Consider the following 20,279-nt stretch of genomic DNA (forward strand, 5'->3'; position numbering starts at 1 on the left):
CTGCCTCTGACATATCTCCTCCATTCAACAAAAGAGTAAACTAACGCTGACATTAATAGAAACTTACCAAAATGAGCAAATCTACTCTGGAAATTAACTGAAACTCAACTGAATTTTAAACAAAATGTGAAAAATAAATAAAAAAATAAAAATAAAAAAAACCCCACAAACTTGCAGCTCTCAACTGAGTGAATGTGAACAGCTGCACCACTCTACAGAGGACTGTTTCCATTTCACTGTGTTTCTGTCTAAACTAGAGAAATAAAAAGGGAACAGAAAGAGGAAAACAATTTAAGAAGCACTGTGGGAGCGATGTGTAAACCCTCAAATACAGAACTCTTTCTCCAAGTAAAGCAATCCCAACAACAAAAACTTGATTTTTAAATTCCTTAAGGAGTGGTGCCATCTTTATTGAAGATTCACACTTAGTCATCTCTTTCACATCTTTCTTTCACATCCCATGTTTTCCATTTTCGTAGTTTTCCGTGTTTCCTGTATCCCTCTGGAGTCCCCCATTACTGCCTGCTGGCTTTGAATCCCCTCTCTAACGTTTTTCCATGTCAGTCCCTCTTCTCTACATTTCCTGTCACATTCTTTCAGCCAGCACTCATGCACCTCTCATGCTGTCACGGATGTCATCTACAGAGGGTTGGACGCAGAGATCAGGTGGGCTGGGATCCTGACTCATGTACAGGGGCTATTTCTGGATGACCGGGGGGAGGGGAGAGAGATGGTGATTCACACCTGCACCATCTCAGAGAGGCGGGTGAAAATTATGTTTGCTGCAGGTGTCCTGGGGCCACTCTGACAGACACTCGTCCGGACATTACACAGGTGTGTAATCCCACAGGACTTCCAGGACACACCTATTAAGTAGTCTGTGCTGTAGAGGTAAACACACACACACACACACACACACAAATACTCAACCACAATTCCTCTGAGTATGTGCGAGACCGCTGACTTCCCATGTGAGACATGTCCTGCCAGACGGAGGTGTGTGATTGACTCGGAGGAAATCTCTGGTCATACCAGTGGAAGCCGGGGACAGATGGAGGTATGGCTCTGTCTCCATGGCAACAGTCTCCTAAAACCCCATTGAGGGGTGGGAAGCAGACAAACAGGGACAGCTTTGAAAGGCCAGAACTGAATCTGCATTCAAAGAAAATGTTATTTCAAGAGAAATGATTGATTCTGTGTGTGTGTGTGTGTGTGTGTGTGTGTGTGTGTGTGTGTGTGTGTGTGTGTGTGTGTGTGTGTGTGTGCCACCATCCTGTAAAACGCATGTTTCAAACATGCGTCTTCCTGCAGAGCTAATGAAAACATTCCTGACAGTCTTTAATTTTTCTTGTAAATCAGGAGTCTTGGAGTCTGTCAGAGTGGCTTTGCATGATTCACAGTTTAAGTGTAGCCCTCAAGTTCATCCTCTGTCTGAAACAATCTGTCTTAACTCCTCCTGTTTCTTATTGGCTGTCTAATGCAAACAGCAGGTTTGAACAGCAGGTAGCTGTGCTTTCTGTGCTCACAGCCAGAGCTGAGTGCCAGAGATAACTATATTAGCGATATCCCCTCGTGCTGACGTCATACCCCTTGGCAACTTGAAGCTTCAGCTACTGCCACAGATTCTCTACAGGACTGGGGTCTGGAGACTGGTTAGGCCACTCCATGACCCTCGCATGCTTCTTCTTTAGCCACTCGTTGGTTTTGTGTTTTAGGTCATTGCCATGTCTGGAAGACCCACCCACTCATCCTCAGGACAAAGGTTCTTGTCCAAGATTTTACAATACATGGATTTTACAATCAACTGGTCCCTCAATGCAGTGAAGTCGTCCTATACTTTTAGCAGAAAACCATCCAAAAACATGAAGTTTCCACCTCCATGCTCGACTTTAAGGATGGTGCATGGAGCTCCAGACTGAGGGTGATTTATGGTCATTTGATATTTTTTTCCATTTTTACATAATCACACCAAGACCTGGTGGTCCTGTAGCTCATTCCAGCCTTGTTCAGGTCTACAATCTTGTGCCTGACGTCCTTGACAGCTCTTTGGTCTCACCCATGGAGGTGGAGAGGTTAGAATGGCCAAATTTTACTCTGTGGACAGGTGTGCTTTGTGCACATTAGGACTATATCCCAAATTGATTGATTGTTTGGTTATAATCTGAGGGAGCCCAATTCTGGTGGGTTTGTAGGGGGTCAAATACTTATTTCACTCACTGACAAGCTGTTCAATTTTTAACTTTTATGTAATGAAATTTTTCTGGATTTTTAAAATTTTTTGGTTGATATTCTGTTTTTCTCCATTAAAGTAAAACTACCATAAAATTAGCATACAAGCTACAGTGCTATAAGCATTAATATGTTTTTTAATACCTTTAAAAAAAGAGAGGTTCGTGAAGAGTAAGAAGAAGACAAAATAAAGAAGGTAAAATACTCTCAAAGCCAATGAAAATGGTTAAGAAAACAAAACTTGTGAATATGATGTACGTAAATAAAATTAAAAGAACTGCATCAACAGCTGAGGTCCATTTTCCATTTGAAAGACTGTGTGTGTGATGGGCTCCGTGCTGCTTGACATCAATGCAGTCACTGCGACCAGCAGGACACATTCAACACTGAGCTGCCAGCCACAGCCGAGTCAGGAGGAGAAGGGCGTGGGATTTTTCAAGGAAGGGAGTTAATTAAATTGACTGTCGATGAGAGATTGCTCATTACTGAGCAATGTGTTGGTATGGGGTGGCGCGAAGATGAAAAACTACATATTTGGTCAAACTTTATGAAAGCTTTGTCTACCTGAGCTTGTTTTGTAATATAGTATATAATATGTTTTAGTGTTTTGTGTCACACTAAACACAACAATGACATTTTTTGAAATTTAAAATAAATTTTACCTTTGATCAAGTTCAGAGGTGCAATGTAGTGCACGAGTGTATGAAGCAGAGTCCAAGAAAACAAGAGTGAGGCTTATCAGCTCATGAGCCTGACTTACTGCATCAATGATGAGGTGTCAGCACCACCTTCTGACTTCCTGGAACAAACATTCAACCAGGGAAGGAGGAGATAGGGCCAATCCTGAGGCTGTCACACAAAATAAAACTCTACCTAACATTCCTTAGCTTGATAATAAGAAATCTTTCTAATATTAAAAAAAAATATATATATATATATATAATTTTACTACACTTATTATGAGGTACTAATTGTAAACTTAAGCATGCTAAAATTAATTGCATATTACGCTCAAAACATTATATACAAACATTGTTACCCTATTTACACCTACATTTACAAACATTTACATCAATTATATGTTAAACATCAATTTTTACATCTGAATGTAAACGTTAACAGTTGAGTTTAAATATTTCATGTAACTTTATTAAATCTTGAATATAAGCGTTACATTTAAACTGAATCCGTATAGAGTAAGATAAATCGGAAATCCTTGTGCATGCGCAGTCGAATTTCCACGAAGCTGTACTGTATTAGTGGAGTGAACATGCTGACGCTGTCCATGTTTTGCTTTTAGGATAACAGAGGTTAGGCCAGCTGCATCAGAGCGCCCTCTAGCCGTGGAGGTGGGGAACACCTGCAAAGAGGTTTTTATACCTGGACCAATGAAAAAATGGAAAAGCTTTGATATTTGTAACAGTCATACATTCAAATTGTAAATAAAAACAAATGACCGGTTTCAATTAAGAGGTGAAAGTAACATTTGAATGCTTATCATGATCTTTTTATACTTTACATCAAATAACTGAGTTCTTTTTAATTAAAAGGCAGGCCAATTTAATCAATAAATCAAAATCTTCTAAAATGCTTTTGAACTCAGAAGAAAGGATGAATCCACCTAAATACACCTGCCATTTTAGAAATGTGAATCAGTTTACTTATCTAGGTATTCAGATTGTCCCGAAATTGGAAGAGGTGGTGAACCATAATTATAGTCCAATTATGACTGACATATCCAAATCAGTGGAGAGATGGTCGAGTCTCCAAATTTCACTGATTGGTAGAATAAATATACTAAAGATGAACGTGCTCCCTAAGCTTCTGTATCTGTTTCAGAATATCCCCTTGCCACCCCCCTCAGACTTTTTCCTTAAAATAAGAAAACTGTTTAATCAGTTTTTATGGAATAACAAGCGTCCCAATTATTTTGCCCCGGGTAGGGCGGACGGTGGTTTTAAAATGTGGGCAGACTCGGGGCTGGGACTGGTGAAGGATGCTTTCGGGGGTGATGGAAGACTTTTAAGTTTTGAACAACTAATCTCTAAATTTAATATTCCCCGAAAGCACTTTTTCAAATACCTACAGTTTAGGAGTTTTATCAGGTCTTATCATAATGATTTTACACATATTCCCCCGCTGTCCACATTAGAGAAAATCCTAACCAAAAACCCCAGTGGTAGAGGGATGATATCTGAATTATATAACTTGATGATGACATCCTCTCCTGATTCATCTGCTGCTAAGCTTGAAGCTTGGAGGTATGACTTACAGGAGGAATTGACAGTGGAACAATGGAGTAGAGCATGTAAGCTAGCCCAAACACAGACAGGGAACACACGTCTAAAATTGCTACAATTTAATTGGTTGATGAGAGTGTACATAACACCAGAAAAACTTAACAAATGTAATATGCAGATTCCTGATATCTGTAATAGATGTGAAGAAGATAAGGCCACATTGCTCCACTGTTTATGGTCATGTCCAAAAATAAAGGAGTTTTGGGAAGAGGTTAGAGCAATGATAAAGGAGATTTTGTCAATTAAACTTGTGATGGATCCCAAACTTTTCCTACTAGGATTATATCCTGTAGAGTGTAACATAGATCATTTTGAAAAAATCTTCATAAACATGGGAATACTACAAGCAAAGAGAGTGATAGCTCTAACGTGGAGGAGTCTTGGCAAACCAAGTATTTCACATTGGTTCAAAGAATTGTCTTTATGTTTACCATTAGAGAAAATTACATATACTCTAAAATTCAATTCAATTCAATTCAATTCAATCTTTATTGGCAGACTTCATGTCCATAAAAACAAGACAAAAAACACACACACACACACACACACACACACAACACTCCCCCCCCCCCCCCCCCCCCAACACAAGGTATTGTAAAAGATAAACAAGAAATTTTCCAGAAAATTTGGGGGCGCTACATCCAGTATATTGGGAATAAAGATCTATCTGGTTTACTGTGTGAGACAGGGACAGCCTAGCTATTCCCGGTACAGGACCACAACCATATGCTGCAATGTGAAAATTATTCTTTAAAATCTGTCAGAGGTCTCATGGACTCAAGTGCTTTCATTGAATGTACCTTGTGTTTCGTTTATTGTGTAAATTTGTTTGTGTATGTACTTTATATATGTATATATGTAAAACTTTAATAAACATAATGTTGAAAATATAAAAGGCAGGCCAATTTAATTAAAAATAATGATGATTATTTTTATTCTACGTTACTTTTTTAATACTAATTAAATTTAACTTTCTACTTAATTTAATCAAACTGTTTTAATGCAATTTTACCTTACAAAGATATTTGTTTTGTTATGTTTTATTGAGTTATATACTATTTTGTTGAGGGTTGCATTTAGTGGGTCATTTGAATGTATAGGGGCGTGAATTTTAATGTACTGTAAAATAGGATTCTTATGACTTAGACAGAACTACTGTGGAGATCGTTTTTTTTCGGTTTCAGATTAAACTGACCAACACATGCTGGCCACGTAGTAAACATTTTATAATAACATGACGATTCCTTTAGTTACTTAATTTCTGTACTTGTATTTGAATCTAGAAACTTTATTGGCACTGATGTTTGACAAAGGACTCAGCCCAGACTGCTTTGAGTGTGTCTTTCAGGCGTGCCTGAAACAGGCTGTGTTACAGCAGAAAAGCTCGTGGAGCTCAAACGTTCCCTCTAAGCAAACCCACGCGTTCGTGTCAGGGCACCCCCTCCATCCCTTTTGGGGGTTTTTTAAAATCAATTTTATTAAAATTCTGCCTGTGCTGGTAAATGAGCCCCAATTAGTTATGATTTGGTTTCTTCCTCCCTTCCTAAAATTCCTGCAACAAGCCCACAATCAAAACAAATCGACCACGCGTGGTTTTCCCGCAGCAATGACGTCACGTCGCCCCTCCCCCTTCCCCGCAAGTAAACAGAAAACATTGAGGAAAGCGCTCGTGTCAGCCGCCACACGCGCGTCCGCTGCGGGAACCGTGCGGTGCAACGAGTAAAGGCGGACATCGGCCTAACGATTCCCGTGTGTTTTCAGCAAAGTTGGGCGATCCGCGGCCAGCTGACCGCCGATGAAGCGATGAAGGGAGAGGCGGAAGTGAAGTCACTTGACAGACCGTCCATGTTATTATTGTTATTTTGGTAGCCCTGTGATGAGACGGGCTGCTGGGGAGCCGTTGGTCTTCGAGACGTCGAGTGTCAACGCTGCCCCAGGCCGCCCCGGACCACCACCACCCTCACCGTCACCCCACTGACCCGGAGTACGGGAGCCTCGCTGGCGGCTCAGGGGGGGAGGTGGAGGCGGAGGAGGAGGAGGGTGTGAAGACCCAGCTTCAGCTCGGCTCCTACACTCCGACCGACCAAAAATAAAACGGCGACAAAAACAATAACCGTCAAACGACTCGAGTGGTTTCTGCGCGGCGTGTAGCTGGGACGTGCCGCCGCAGACATGAACGGTATCACCAAGGGCCGGTTCGAGGTATGACAGAGGGAGTGGACCACCAACGGTTAAAGTGTTTGTTTCTAGCAGACGTGGGAGTCGTGGGCTTGTATAAGCAAAGTCTGTGTGTGTGTATATCTCTGTGTGTCTGTTCGTGTGTGTTTGCGTGCGCGCGTGTGTGGTCGACCGTGCTCTGCTCCTAATTTTACACGCAGTCAGGAGCTGAGGCGTTTTGTTGGTCAAGGGTAATCCGAAATCCTGTTGTTGTCCTGCCGCACCACTAGACAGCGACAACATGGAGCTCAGGACTGCGGGACAGGAGGAGGAGGGCTGTGGCTGAGGATAGTCAATATATCAGGGCCGAGGCTGGTTGCCACTGGCGCCTGAGGTTACAGGCTTTCAGAGAGGGGGGGCTGCAGATGGAGAGGATGGATTGTTGTTAAATACACGCAATGAAAACATCTAAAGCCTCCTTAAAATACCTGTGATGGGCAGGTGCCACTACAGGTGGCCTTTGTGTTCAAGAAGTAATAATACTGCACATAGGATGAATGCTGTACGTCTCCAGATCACTTTATCCATATTTACATGCCAATAAAAAGTAAAAGCACCAGAGCTTTCAGGGTCATTTGAAGTTGTTGGGTTTTTAAATTTTTTTTAGTTGGATTCATGAGCAAGATATAAAAAAAAAAAGTCATACTGCAGACAGTATGTGTGGCACTACTGGGTGTTATTACCCACGCCTGTGCAGCATTTTTGTGCTGTAGCAGTTTGAGTAAAGCAACACATTTGCATTACTTCAGATATTACTGAAAATATGAGCCGTGATAATCGTCTTTTATTAGAACAAAAACTTTGCGGCGGAAATGAGCTTCCTCCGAAGGGTGGCTGGCCTCTCCCTTAGAGATAGGGTGAGAGGTTCGGTCATCCGGGAGGGGCTCAGAGTAGAGCCGGTGCTCCTCCACATCGAAAGGAGCCAGCTGAGGTGGTTCGGGTATCTGACAAGGATGCCTCCTGGGCGCCTCCTGGGGTTGGTGTTCCGGGCATGTCCCACCAGGAGGAGACCCCGGGGCAGACCCAGGACACGCTGGAGAGATTATATCTCTCGGCTGGCCTGGGAACGCCTTGGTGTTCCCCCGGATAAGCTGGAGGAGGTGGCTGGGGAGAGGGAGGTCTGGGCTTCTCTGCTTAGGCTGCTGCCCCCGCGACCCGGCCCCGGATAAAGCGGATGAAGATGGATGGATGGATGGATGGATGGAACTTTGATCTGAAAGTTGTGGAGTTAAAAAAAAAAAGTACATCATGTGTAGTGTAAAACATTATGTTACTAAGTAAACAAAACCAAAGCATCTCCAAGTATTTGTACATTACTTTGTTCATAAACCTTTGCATACCTGTGGTGCAATAATCACCATGTACTGCTGATTTAACACTTATGTACAAACCATAATCATCCCATCTGACTGATTATGGCTGCTCATAGATGCGAGATGTTTATCAGGAGTTATTATTCACACATTGCTGAGATGCCTTCGGGGTTGACTTGATGCTACTTGACGCCCTCAGTCAGGTGTTCACATGTTTGTCAGTAGTAGGAACATGTGTGCTGATGTGCGAGTGAATCAGAACAGACGGCGTTAGTAGCGCCCGTGTGTCTGTTGCCATATCAGTGGATTTCTCAGCAGACTTCTAAGCTTCTTAGCATGAACCAGTGTACGGTGGGGAAGCAGGCTGGTGTGTCCAATTGAGAAGAAAGGGGAAGGGGGTCAACTGACAGACGAGTTGGTGATCGAGTCCTTTTTATGGTTTTTGTTGTTGTTGTGTTGCAGGCCTAAAATTGAACGCAACACTCGACCCAAGTCTTAATTTCTTCATGGGTGTCTTTGTTTGACGTGCCACAGGCATTTTAAACCAGATTTGCATGTTAGGCTTGTTGCACCCTCTCTAGGAATAGTGAGTATGACTTCAGAGAGGAGTTTTCTGTTTGGGAATGGTGCTCTTCCTGCATGGGGAGCAAGGGCACCAGAATGCTGAGGCGGTAACTCTGATAAGGATGATTATTGGAGTATCAGGTTGTTTTCGAAGTCATTTTGCTTGTTTTGACTGTAATGTAAAAGGATGAATTTGAATTTCTGAACATTTTTCAACCCTGATCTCATTACACAGTAAACCATGTTTGTACCACAGAATGATATTATTGTTCTGTGAATGCTCCATGTTAGCGTAATGCTGTGTGGAGCCCAGTGCGTTCCATCATGGCCTCCCTGTGTTCCTCAGAGTGATGGAAGAGAGGTCAAAGGTGAGTGATGTGTTACAGATGTGGTTCGGATTTAAGTCTAAGTTTAGTCCTAAACTATCCCTCCCCCCCCCTCCCCCAACAGCTTTACAGAGACACTGAGTCAACATGCTGTTTCTTGAAAGGTCAAATTACCTGCCTGTCAGTCAGTACATGCTGATGTTTATTACCTTGATTTAATCAGGAAGCCCAGCAGAGGCCTGGTCAAAGTAGCAGCCTTCCACAGCAAATACCCATCCACAGGTCTCCTTCACTGCATTCCTTCTAATGCTATTAAATTCACCAATAGATATACGCATGTTTTAAGTTTGCTGTTAGTTTAATGTTACAGTTAATGACAGCATGCTTTACTCAACAGCCTCAGATGAGTGTGTAATGATGCATTATTCAGTACGAGGGCATGTGGGCCTCAGTGATGGCAGAGTTTTTTCTGGTAAGTGTGTTCAACAACACTCTTGTGTTGTTCCCTTAGCGATGTTAAAGTTCAAACCAGCTTAGTTAATCGTTTGCCGGACCTTGACTGGACCAACTCCCTCTCCTTTTCTTTTTTGACCCCACTTCCTTCTGAAATGGCCTGCATTTCCTCCCTCCTCCTCCTCCCTCGTCTTCTTCCACTCTGATGACTTTCAGACGTGTTTTTCCAGTACTTCTTGACTGGAGCACGGTTCCTTTGGCTTGCCTTTGTCACTCAGTATCGTCTTCCTCACCTCTTCCCTCTCGCTTTGCTGCTTTCTCTTTCGAGGAGGTTGCGTCTGTCGTCAGGGGGCTAGACTACAGCTGAGACATTTTCAGAATCAACCTTTGCTCATCTCGTGCCTCTCCTCCTATCCCCTTTGTGTTCTCAGATTTCGGTGTTTGTGTTTGCGTGTTCAACAGCAGGGAGTCCCCCCTCATTAGCTACAGCTTCTGAGCCTTTGAGGATACAAGTGTATCACTGGCAGGATGCGTGTCTGCAGAGGCACAGTGGATGTGGGTGTTTGCCGTAATTTAAATTCATGGCTGAATGCAGCCCACCTGATCTCGAATGTTCTGCCTCTGTTCTTCACACAGAGAGGTTTGACTGGAATCACCTGCGAGTGTGTGTGTGTGTGTGTGTGTGTGTGTCCCACTCAGCAGATGGCCAGACATCCAGCGAGTAGACTAATTGAGATAAGCATGCCAACAAGCTGACCAGGCTAACAGAATTATAAGCTTGTGAGGAGGCGACATGGAAATCCAAATGCAGCTCTGGCATGTTTATTAGCATAGCTTACGGAAGCAGCAGCTGTAAACTGTGCAGGGGTCTATTTCTTTTCTTAAGTATAACAAGCTGGTGAAATAAAATTATGTGATTCCTGGGCTTAGTTTAGCTCTGTTTAGTGTAGCAATCTTGTGAGGATGATAATGTTTTCATATCACTGCACATCAACACACACACACACACACAAAGACACTCACTCATTGTTACTGTTTGTCTTATCTCTTGACAGGTGTTCTCAAACAGCGATGAAGCCCCCATTAATAAGAAGCTCCCCAAAGAGCTTCTTCTTAGGTAAGAATAATTATACCAGACACACAACATACAACACAACACACCCAGGGACGAGGGCTTAGGTCAGGGTTACTCATTAGCTCAAGCAGCCTGAAACGGTGTGTGTTTGCTCTGCCTCTGTTGGTGGTGTAGGTGCATTTGTGTGTTTAGTATGATGTTTGTCAGCCACCAGCCTGAAATAAGGTTCTTTTAGCTGTGTGTGACCTACAGACCAATATTTTGTCCCACAGCAGCTGCACATGACCCATTAATCTGACATCACTCGCGCAGTCACCCATGTTCATCCTTCACGCTCGTTTATGTGGAATGGAAAGGGTTGCACTTGCATATATCTCTGCTGACACATGACACGCTGTGCACTCTGTGAAAGCTGCATTTTTTGTGTGCATGCGTGTGTGCACGCATGTGTGAAACACTCCTGGGCCTATGCAAACTGTATGTCTCTGTAAGTGAGCTATAAATAGTTTTGTCATAGCTAGTGGGGAATTCCGCAGTGCTCTGCTCTTCTGCTGGTCCATACGCTCTCCCAGCATGCCCATTATGACCAGTGCATTTCCACTGGTGGTCAGAAAAACATGTATTAGTCCTGCACTATGGGGGCCAGATGTGCCCCAGTGTGCTGCAGTAAAAGATTGGAAGAGAGGGCCCCACATTTCATGCCACTACCGAGGCTCATTGTTGGCTGCCCATAATACGCCACCAATTGGTACTGAGTGTGGACCAGAATGTTGCTCTGAGAAAAAACATGACTTTTAGCCACTGCTTTACTCACAAGGGGTAACCACATAGTTAATTTGGTAGAGATACTCTTCCTGATCCAAACCCCAAATGATTTATGTCACTTCCCAAGCTTGAACCAGCGATCTTTTGTTAGTTAGTCAAAATGTGTAGTTTCACTTCCATTTTACTGAGGTTTTGAATCAGTTGCTTTCTAACAGCCACATATTTCAGACAGTGTAATAAAAAATGTTCTGTGGGTCATGTTCTCCACAATAGTCATATCTGCCTGTATGTTGTTTGGCGCATTATTGATAATGAACAATGCGGGCCCACAGTGGATATATGTGGGCAAACTATGGGGCTGTGTCGGGGAGGGCAAATCCACACTTATCCCATACGAAGCCCAACTGAGTGTACCCGCACAGGGCCAAATGCAATTTTGCCCTTTGGGGTCCTTATATAAGTTTTCATTGGGCAAGCTATAGAAAACCCAAAGGCCCACAGAATACCATTATAGGGCCCAGAGGGGCAAAACTGCAATGGACCACACAGGCTAACCTACATAGAGCCTACATGGGTTTTCTGTGGGCAACCCCATAGTCAGTATCCCAATAGAAAACCCTTAATAGGGGCCCCAAAGAACAAAACACCTGCCAGACCTGTATGGGCACACCCAATTGCCCCACAGCTCATCCACAATTACACAGCTTGGGCTCGCACCAGCATGTTTGCAGGGTTAGTGATCTGAATAAGCTGATGTTAAGGGCTACATTTTTTAGCCTTTCTGGTTTATGGTTGGTCGTCCATACATTTTCTTAAAAAATTATCCAAATTAGGTCGCAGTGGTTGCTGGAACCTCTCCCAGCTGTCATGGAGTGACAGGCAGGGTACACCATGGGCAGAGAGCCAAATGTGCTCACATTCACGCCTGTGGTTAATTTCTAATTACAGATTAACCCAAGATGCATATTTTATAACGACTGCAGTATGCCACCATGTGTTACACGTTGGAAAATATGCAGCTCGAGGAGTAGTGGCTATTTATTTTGTTAATTTGTGTTCATATTAGCGTTGCTGTTTATGTACAGAGCATCACTAGCGAGCAAGCCTGAATTGCTTGTGCAGCAGTCTGCGTCTTAGTGGGTGCACTTGTAAACAGCCGTTATGTAGGCCAGCACAGCGCAGATATAAACTGTGAAAACTGTGTGACATCCAAGAACCCTGTCTGACAGACAAGCCCCGGAGAGGGAGCGTTCGGGGTGGTTCACGGTCCTCTTACCCAGAAGCACTGACTCAGCACCCTCTCCACTACCACTAAATTCATGTCTGAGTTGTTGCCATGACAACCAGGCCCAGACTTTATGGAGAAGGCTCGACTCTCCCTTTTCTAGCCATGCTTGAAGGGCCGGGTGACAACAAATGGGAGTGTGCTTCATGAAAATCCTGTTATGTGCCTTGACCGAAAAATAGGGACACCCAGGCTGGATCTGATAGAGTGATCCAAGGCTTTTCTCTTATTTCGTGCTCTGCATTCAAAGGTGCCCTTATTGCTTTCCTGTGTGTAGTAAAGTGGAAAAAGATACCATGCTCATGGTGTTGTTGCTCTGAATTTGTCTGTATTATGTCACGTCCTTCACTTTCTTTTGTGTGTCTTATGAGAAAAAGTCCATGTCAGTCCTACCCTGCCGGTAATATGATCTATCTGTGTTCAGCAGTCTCTCTCAGCTGGTAGCAATTACAGATTTCAGATAGGTTAACAGGACTCACCAAATCAGATTGACTGATTCCTTCGCTGTGAGTGTGAGTAACAGAGTTCTTCTGTGGTTACTAAGAGGCCTTTCTCGCACACATAGTGGAAAGTCAGATTGTAGTTGATTAAAACGGGCAATCAATCATTGGTCAGCATCGCGGCCATTAACCAGTTATTAGGAAGGAGATCAATGTGTACGATCAACTTGATTGGTCGGCCCCTTGGGTGCCAGCAACCTCTCCAGGATCTGTGTACCCTGCGTGAGAGTGCATGGAAGTTGCATATGCATTGCTTTGTCAATTGTATGATGTCTGTACTCTGTGACACCAGACTCTTGTATAGATTATACAGACTCGTCCTGACATGCCCTGGCCTAACACACATCAAAACACACAGCCTTTGTCCGTGTCTATTTGAAGGAAACAATGGCCAGCTCCTGTTTCCTAGGGTTAAAAGGGCAATCAGACCCCAGCTGCACTCAAAACTTTGGCACTAACAGCTCTCTTAACACCTCAGATTTTCTAAAGATTTTCCGTTTAAGTCACTTCTGTGAGATTTAACAGACCGTTTTATCACAAGAACTGACAGGAGGTATTTGGCTTTGTTGTGTGTGTGTGTGTGCGCGCATGTGTGTGTGTGTATGTGTATGTGTGCCCTTCTATACATGCTCATACTGTATCTCTGTCTGTACCGGCCTTTTGGTGGCCTTGCTTGTCTGAGTGCCAGAGATTACTCATTGGCAGATTAATGGATTGAGCTGACCCAGTAGCCTGCTGCATGTGGCCCTTTGTGGCTGACCAGCCCATAGCTCAAACACTGCCTGTCTATGGGCCTACCAGCCAAACACCACAGATTGTTCTGTTCCCTACAGACATAAGAAAAAAAACATACTTTCACTAGCATCAAAGAAAGAATAAGGTGTTCCAGCATGTGCTTGAGCAGAGCTCCTTATCTGAGTATGATCATATGATCACTAATATGAGAAAACCTCATCCTCCTCTTTGTCTCTCTTTCTAGAATATTCTCCTATTTAGATGTGGTGACACTGTGCCGGTGTGCCCAGGTGTCCAAGGTAAGCGCCTCCCTTTCAACGCCACATCCTAATTAAGACCTTACTATTAAAAAGGAGGTAAATCTGGTTTGTACTTACTGAATTCTCTGGGCAAGTGTATAATATGGTGCCCTCTGCTGGCTCTGTGTAAAGGGAACCACAGTGAACTGCAGCTTAAAGTGATTTATAAAATGATCTGTGTGAATTATTGTTACAAGCCACTGACTGAATGCAGAGCTTTTGGGGCAGCCTCTCATACCACAGCTTCAAATTAAACTTTTATTACCTGTGACAAGGCCCAAGGAAGGTTTTCTTTTGCTATGTAACATGTAAACAAAACAAATGTTATTATAAAGGCAGTTTATCTCTTTCCTGTTGAATTTCATGTATTTTTTTTTTTTTTTTTACATCGGACTATCTTTAATTATGTAACTTCTTCAGTTTACAAAGACGCCAAAGAGAGAGGAGCAGGAAACCCTCACATTAGATAGGACAAGGACTGACAGTGGAGACTGTTGATGTGTACACAAACCCGTAGCTGCATGATGATTAAAAAAGTCACAGTTCACCTTCTTCCACCTCTGTCTGACCCATTTTTCTGTCTCTTTGCACAACCTGTCTGTCACCCTCTCAGGCGTGGAACGTCCTGGCCCTAGATGGCAGCAACTGGCAGAAGATCGACTTGTTCAACTTCCAGACGGATATAGAGGTGAGGGTCGTGTTCATGAGAGAAAAAAAGGAGCGAAGGGTTCGGGTTTTGAGCATTTCCTGCGTGTGTGTGTGTGTGTGTGGACGTGAGAGCTTGTTGAGTAGCATTATCTAGTCCAAGGCTTAGTGCTGGGTCAGTAGGCTTTGGTGCCGACTGTGACGTCACAGCTGATTCCCTGTCCTGTAGCCCAAGTCATATTACTCTCTCTGTCTGTCCGTCCGTCTGTGTATCCCTCAGGGCCGGGTGGTGGAGAACATTTCAAAGCGCTGTGGAGGCTTCCTGAGGCAGCTCAGCCTGAGGGGCTGCCTGAGCGTTGGAGACGCCTCAATGAAGTGAGAATACATTGACCCTCTGACATGCACCGTTATAATAAACGTGCTTCTGCTTTGATTTTTAGCAACAAACATCCTTTTGTTGGTTTGATTATATTTAAAGTTTTAGCCGAGTGTGTGCGTCTTCATTCCCAAGGGACCCTTTAATTTTTTCTTTGCTCACTGCAAACATACAAAAAACTAACAAAACAAAAGAAAACCCCACGGGTGTTTAATTTTTATATTCTTCTGAGACTGTTGGATCTCATAATGTATTTCTATCATCTCTGTAAGCAGCAGATTTAACCGATACTTTCTCTTCTTTGCAAAGCAAGGCTTTTTTTCTTTGTAATAGAAACTTGTGAAAACGTCAGAAAGAAGTCCCTTCACCTCACTTCTTCCATGCTTCACCTGTTTCCCAGGACTTTTGCTCAGAACTGCAGAAACATCGAAGTGTTGAACCTTAACGGCTGCACTAAGATCACAGACAGCACCTGCCTCAGCCTCAGCAAGTTTTGCTCCAAACTCAAACACTTAGATCTCACTTCCTGCGTGTCCGTCAGCAACCACTCCCTCAAGGCCCTCAGGTAGCACCAGCACACTTGTTTTCGCTGCGGTATTTAAATCACAAGGGCTTACATGTCTTTAACTTGATATTTCTCTTTTATTGTGCAATGTGTGCGCATGCTCAGTGATGGCTGCAGAATGTTGGAGACGTTGAACTTGTCGTGGTGTGACCAGATCACACGCGATGGCATCGAGGCCCTCGCTAGAGGTTGCGCTGGTTTACGAGCACTGTTCCTCAGAGGCTGCACACAGGTACGCACATTTATTTTCTTTATTTCAGGTTATTTTATGCCTTCTTTGGCCCTTTTAAAAGTAGTTCTACACCTTTTTATAATCAATTATCATATTATTACAAAAAAGCCCACCTAGTCATTATACAGTGTTAAAATAAAGCCTTTTAAAAAGACCTAATGGGATGAAAATTTGCTTGTTTCTTGGTATATTCTTTTCCTGATGCCCGTGTAGAACTAAAATGTGATCAGCTGTTGTTTTTTTTCCACATGAACTGAATCTAGTCTAGAAAGTGAAATTGGGGTTTATTTTATTTTAAATGAGTCGTTCACCCGTATGGTTAGGTCTAGGAGTATTTGGACAATGACACCATTTTTTTTCTGTCATTATCCAAATACTCTGTACATCATCACAGTGGATTTTAAGTCAAACAGTCAAGATGTGATTGAAGTGCAGACTTTCAGCTTTAATTCTTTAATGAAAAACATTAATAGTATTAATAGTTTAGGAATTACTTATGTTTCACACCCAGTCACTCATTTTCAAAAGTAACTGAATGAACTATTATATTTCTAAATATTAGGATTGTTTTTTAATACTTGTATGTGAATGGCTGCCTGCACTAGATGCTCTCTGCCTTCGGTTTTGCATTTAATAACTGAAAAGCTGCTCTGCTGGGTGGAGATCAGGTGACTGACATGGCTACTGAAGAATATCCGATTTTGATTGTTGATTTGGCCTCTCCTGAAGTTTTTGCTGTCTCTTATAGGTTTATTTTGATTTTCAGCCTCATGAAATTCTCCTTGAAAATAAATAAACTTTAAACTTTAAATAAATCTTTTTGGACCTTGTATTGAGAATTCCAGTATAAAGCTGCAAAATGCAACTTCAACACTTAGATTCAGCTCTTATGTGTTTATTTTGTCATGGAATAATGAGTGAACAGGCCTCACCTGTCCACGAAAATCTTTGTCAGTTAACTGTCCAATAACTTCCGAGCCTCTGAAAATGGGTGCGGCTGTATACAAACCTCTTTAATTTCCAACACTTAATAAATAAATACTTGTTTTAAACCCCTTAAATTAAAGCTGAAAGTCTGAACTTCAGTCACATCTTGATTGTTTCACTTTAAATACTTTGCAGTTGTCTACAGAGTCAAAATACTTGATACTTGATTAATTTTTTTTTTTTAACCCAGCTGGACGACGGAGCATTGAAACACCTTCAGAAACACTGCCCAGAACTCACCACCATAAATATGCAGTCTTGCACAGTAAGACAAACATTTGGTTGTTGGAAGCGGAGCGGGAGCAACTGATAATAATGCATGACTAAGGCTCTGCATGCCTTTTGCGTTTTTGTAATCAGTTTTTTTTTTTTTTTTTTAAATGTCTGTTGCCTCCAGCAAGTAACGGATGAAGGTTTGGTCAGTCTGGGCCGAGGATGCCACAAGCTGCAGAACCTCTGTGTTTCTGGCTGCAGTAACATCACTGATGCCTCTCTCACTGCACTGGGTCTCAACTGCCCCCGACTTAAGTAAGAAGCTCACACACCCGTCTCACAACATTTCTCATACATCCAAGAAATATGACTGCTGTTGCTTCCAAAAATAGTGTACAATCATATCTATTTGAGGCTCTCAACTAAATTCAGCTATTAAAAAAACAAATCATGCAAAATATTAGACGTTTTGTGCACAAGAAGTCTTATGTTTTGCACCTGTTGACCAACCCAGTGTGTTCTCCAGTGATCTTCAGTATTCCTTCCTCACACTAGCTGTTTAAAAAAACTCTTCCCAAACTTTGTGTCTGTCTGTCTAAGGATCCTTGAAGCTGCACGATGCTCCCATTTTACGGACGCTGGGTTTACTGTCCTGGCCAGAGTAAGTGTTTTGTTTATGTTTTCTTATCTCCTTTAGTTATGCCAGCCGTGTTCTGAGTTCAGTTCAGGTTCAAAACCTTTTGTTTGTCTTCACAGAACTGTCATGAGCTTGAAAAAATGGACTTAGAAGAATGTATTTTGGTAAGAACATTTTAGTTCCCTCATCTACTCCCAAGATCATACTTCATCATACATGATTTTTGTCAAATGACGTTTGGCAAAAAGTAGAAGTTGTGACATAGAAGACGTGACAGAGTTCTGGGACTGAGAACGAGATATGATCATGATATCACATGTTTGCTAATGCTTGAACTGATCCTCTCAGCTGTCCCCAGACATGTGAGAACAGTACATTAATCAAGCTTGGCCTGTCCTCAGGTGACAGATAACACCCTGGTTCAGCTGTCAATCCACTGCCCTCGGCTTCAAGCACTGGTAAGCAAACAATGTCTGATACTGTATCAGCTTTTTTCTCAGCCCGTCTTCGTTGCTGTGTGTGGTTTAATCTTTCTATTTGCGCATCTTTAACCCAATTTCCTGCACCTTGGGCAGTCCCTGTCACATTGCGAGCTTATCACAGACGATGGCATCAGAGCTCTGAGCAGCAGTACCTGCGGCCAAGAGCGCCTCACCGTGGTAGAGCTGGACAACTGCCCCCTGATAACTGACGTGACCCTCGAGCACCTGAAGACCTGCCACCGTCTGGAGCGCATCGAGCTCTACGATTGTCAGCAAGTCACTCGGGCGGGCATCAAACGCATCAGGGTCAGTGGGCATGAAGGGAAAATACATGCTGCTTTTCAGCTCTTGTTGGGGATTGGAGCGGAGCTTTAAAAGAATCGCTCGACATTTTGAAAAATGTGCTTGTTAGCATTCTCGCTGAGAGTTAGATGAAAAAATCAATACTACTCTCACTCATGATGTACACAAGCGGGCTGCATTTCTAAAAATATTTTACAGAAGGCAGTCCTGAGCATGTGCTTTTTCCTTGTCTTTTTGTTTTGTTTTGGGATTTTTTTTTTGTTTTATTCGGGAGGGGTTTGTACATTTTTGGTCTTTTGTATTAACACATCTCTCCCGCATACAGGCCCACCTTCCAGAGATCAAAGTCCATGCCTACTTTGCCCCCGTGACACCCCCTCCCTCTGTACATGGAGGTGGCCAGCGTCTGTGCCGCTGCTGCATCATCCTCTGACAGTGGAGGGCCAGGGGGGGCCACCTCTGTCTACAGGTCCTGCTGCTATGAGAAGGGGGCTGATGTCGGGTGGGGGGTGTGGGGTGGGGGAACTGGGGTAGGCATAGGGGAGAGAGGGGGCTGGACCCACTCACTGCTCCTGATCACTGATCAAAACACTGACTGATTGCCGCTGATCCCTGATCAGTTGAACCCGCCCCTTCTCTCTCCTCTTGCTCACCGATCAGCAGTGCAGCAGCCATCCGTGTGACGGTGTGGCAGGGTGGAGGAAAGAACACGGATGGACGGAGTTTTTCTCTTTTTCTCTCTCTGTCTCGTGCTCTCTTTCTCATCGTGAAGACCAGAACAGGTTCTCCATTCCACTCTGCTCTCCCTCACATCTCTGACTCCCCACCTGCGGGGGTAAAGGACTGCATCTGGACAGCTGCAGGTGGGGTGGGAGGGTGAAACGGTGAAACTACAGTGCTTCATGTTCAAACTTTAAAAAAAAAAAGAAAGAAAGATATTTTCATGTTGGACACTCTCTGTGGAGAGGTATCATCTCAGCTGATCACATGACACCTCTACACGACCATCCTGTGATTCATTCTGCTTCGACCAATAGACGCACAGCACGGAGGAAGTGGAGCGCTGCACTGTGGGTAAAAGCCACAGATTCTTCTGGATACGAACAGTGAAGCTCTGGCACAGCTGGCTCAGTTTTGCAGTGCTGGAGAAAAAAAAAACAAAAAAACAAAACAGGAAGTACAAAGTGGAACATGTGACATATTTGTGCATCTGGGAAACCTATGTTGACATTTTAATTCTGTTTGTACAGAGAATGTTTTGCAATGGAGAGGGGGAAAAAAGATTTATGGCAACTCACTCAAAAATTGGGGAAAGCCAATATTTTTTTTTGTTTGGTTTCTTTTTCAGTGCTTATTGTAATTGTCCATGCCTGTCTATTCAGAGAGGAGGATACGCTTGTGTTTCTTTTTGAGATGTAAAAGGAAAAACTGTTGCTGTGTTACAAAAAAAGGACCTATGATTCAGACCCTTGGTGTCTAAAAGCATTATATTGACACTGTATGCTGCTGGGATGAGTGGCCTCTCCCGTGAACTGCGCGGATACGTTAGCTCGCAGGCCCTTATCCAATCCTCCTGTCAGTAGCCCTTGTGGTCTAGCTTCTACTCTACTACTTAAGCATTTGTTTACAACCTCAATTAGGTTAGCGGCCACAGACTAACTTGTTTACATGAGTAGGTTTCCAGTCCCACTGTTATTCAGACAGCTACTAAACTGAATCTGAATAGGTTAGTAACACTGATACAACTGTTTTTAAACTGGACTGTGACACCCACTATT

General features: G+C 43.2%; 1 protein-coding gene across 1 annotated transcript; it reads left to right on the plus strand.

Annotated features, from left to right (window-relative positions):
• Positions 1–6,169: 6,169 nt before the first annotated feature.
• Positions 6,170–18,999, plus strand: fbxl2 (F-box and leucine-rich repeat protein 2). The gene is made up of 14 exons (XM_085262736.1): positions 6,170–6,731; positions 10,458–10,519; positions 14,007–14,061; positions 14,675–14,749; positions 14,987–15,081; positions 15,483–15,647; positions 15,753–15,879; positions 17,057–17,131; positions 17,264–17,394; positions 17,680–17,740; positions 17,836–17,880; positions 18,118–18,174; positions 18,292–18,504; positions 18,827–18,999. The coding sequence occupies exons 1-14, from the start codon at positions 6,702–6,704 to the stop codon at positions 18,932–18,934; spliced, it is 1,299 nt and encodes a 432-aa protein (XP_085118862.1). The 5' UTR covers positions 6,170–6,701; the 3' UTR covers positions 18,935–18,999.
• The last annotated feature ends 1,280 nt before the right edge of the window (positions 19,000–20,279 follow it).

Source organism: Mchenga conophoros, linkage group LG22, assembly GCF_057382185.1.
Source record: "Mchenga conophoros isolate Kocher_MC1m ecotype Shallow Benthic linkage group LG22, M_conophoros_male_GT1.1, whole genome shotgun sequence".
Taxonomy (NCBI): Eukaryota; Metazoa; Chordata; class Actinopteri; order Cichliformes; family Cichlidae; genus Mchenga; species Mchenga conophoros.

Excerpts from the sequence above, each read along its gene's own strand:
- fbxl2 (XM_085262736.1), top strand. The coding sequence starts at position 6,702 with ATGAACGGTATCACCAAGGGCCGGTTCGAG. Across the intron at positions 10,520-14,006 it reads CCCAAAGAGCTTCTTCTTAG|AATATTCTCCTATTTAGATG; the intron begins GTAAGAATAATT and ends CTCTCTTTCTAG. Across the intron at positions 15,880-17,056 it reads TCCTCAGAGGCTGCACACAG|CTGGACGACGGAGCATTGAA; the intron begins GTACGCACATTT and ends TTTTTAACCCAG.